Source organism: Verruconis gallopava (assembly GCF_000836295.1).
Source record: "Verruconis gallopava strain CBS 43764 unplaced genomic scaffold supercont1.71, whole genome shotgun sequence".
In the NCBI taxonomy this organism is placed as follows: domain Eukaryota; kingdom Fungi; phylum Ascomycota; class Dothideomycetes; order Venturiales; family Sympoventuriaceae; genus Verruconis; species Verruconis gallopava.
This window is the reverse complement of record NW_015622207.1, coordinates 17925-19208: the sequence shown is the minus strand read 5'-3', so window position 1 is coordinate 19208 and position 1284 is coordinate 17925. Positions and strand designations below refer to the sequence as shown.

The window sequence follows — 1284 nt, the reverse complement described above, 5'->3', positions numbered from 1 at the left end:
TTCCTGATCCATATGGCTGAATGATCAGACATGCACAGAGAGCAAGTTAAGACTCCATTCATCTGAGGCGACAGCGCTGCGAGAGACGTCTCGCGGTTCCGCAACACCTTCCTATAGACCATGATTCATAGGAGGTCGTTGACGATACTCAGCATCGGAAGGGCCAGGAAGACTAGCAAGCTGCCAATAACCCTAATGAAGTGTAAACCGGCATCTCGAAGCCCATATCTCCTCAGCATATGTGACAGAAGACCAAGCCAGCAGCGAGCAACTTGACTACGCACAGAAGCGAGGCACCATGGCTGATCACCTGGATAAGGCCTTAAGCGAGCAAGTCAGCAACTGCCTGAGCTATTTTTCCAACCATACAGCAGTTGCTAACAATGCACTGCTAAGGTTATGCGAATGTAAAGCAAGGAGATACCTTGTAAACAAAGCAAGGAGATACCTTGTAAAGCTCCAGCGATATCGCTCAGAGAGAAGTGAGCAAGATAGGTCGCCAGGAATGCTTTACATAGCAAGGATACTCAGCTAAGTTCTTAAAAAGACTGCTTATCAGTACACTTGAAGCAATTGTACAAGCAATCGCTAACTGTTTAAGCAAGAAATCAAGCAAATAATCAATCCAAAACAATGGCGCTGATAGCATCTAAGGTCTCGCAGCTCAGTACACCACAGGACTGGATACAATGGTTCAGCATGGTGAAAACAACTGCAATGGATCAAGATGTGTGGTCCTACTGCGACCCTGATAAAAGCAATGAGCTAGTTCAGCCAGGCGATCCAAGTCAGCTAACAGCTACCCAAGAGCGGCTGTATACGCTTAAGATCAACGATTACGAGCGGAAGCGGAAAGGACTAGCCAAAGTCAATGCGACCATCCAAGGCACAGTTTGCGAGGACTACCAGACCTACCTTTAACCCTAGCCCCATGTTTGAGTCAACTTGATAAATGATTCTGTGGCCAGCATAAGATATATGTCGTTCTTTGATGGTAAGGTGTACGCCATATAAAATCCTAAATAAGCATCATAGAAATGGAGAACCTAGCAATCTGCATTGAATGCCTATTCGACTTCAATAATATCAAAGTGGACCTTTTTAAAAGGGTAAGTGCTTGGGTCTAGAGGTGCCAGCTGTTGTTGTCTGTGTCGTTGGCCTTGGGTGCACTCATCACACAATTGGTTGGTGTGTCTTGAGGGTTACATCAGCATTTTCACGCCAGTGGTGTGGTTTAGAAGTCGTTTAAGTACTTCAAGACTGGGATGACCTAGTCTAATATGC

General features: G+C 45.6%; 1 protein-coding gene across 1 annotated transcript; it reads left to right on the top strand.

Annotated features, from left to right (window-relative positions):
- Positions 1–298: 298 nt before the first annotated feature.
- On the top strand, positions 299–921 carry PV09_09467 (uncharacterized protein; the record flags this gene model as incomplete). Its single annotated transcript, XM_016363527.1, has 3 exons — positions 299–334; positions 397–407; positions 606–921. The coding sequence occupies 3 exons, from the start codon at positions 299–301 to the stop codon at positions 919–921; spliced, it is 363 nt and encodes a 120-aa protein (XP_016208639.1).
- Positions 922–1284: the final 363 nt, after the last annotated feature.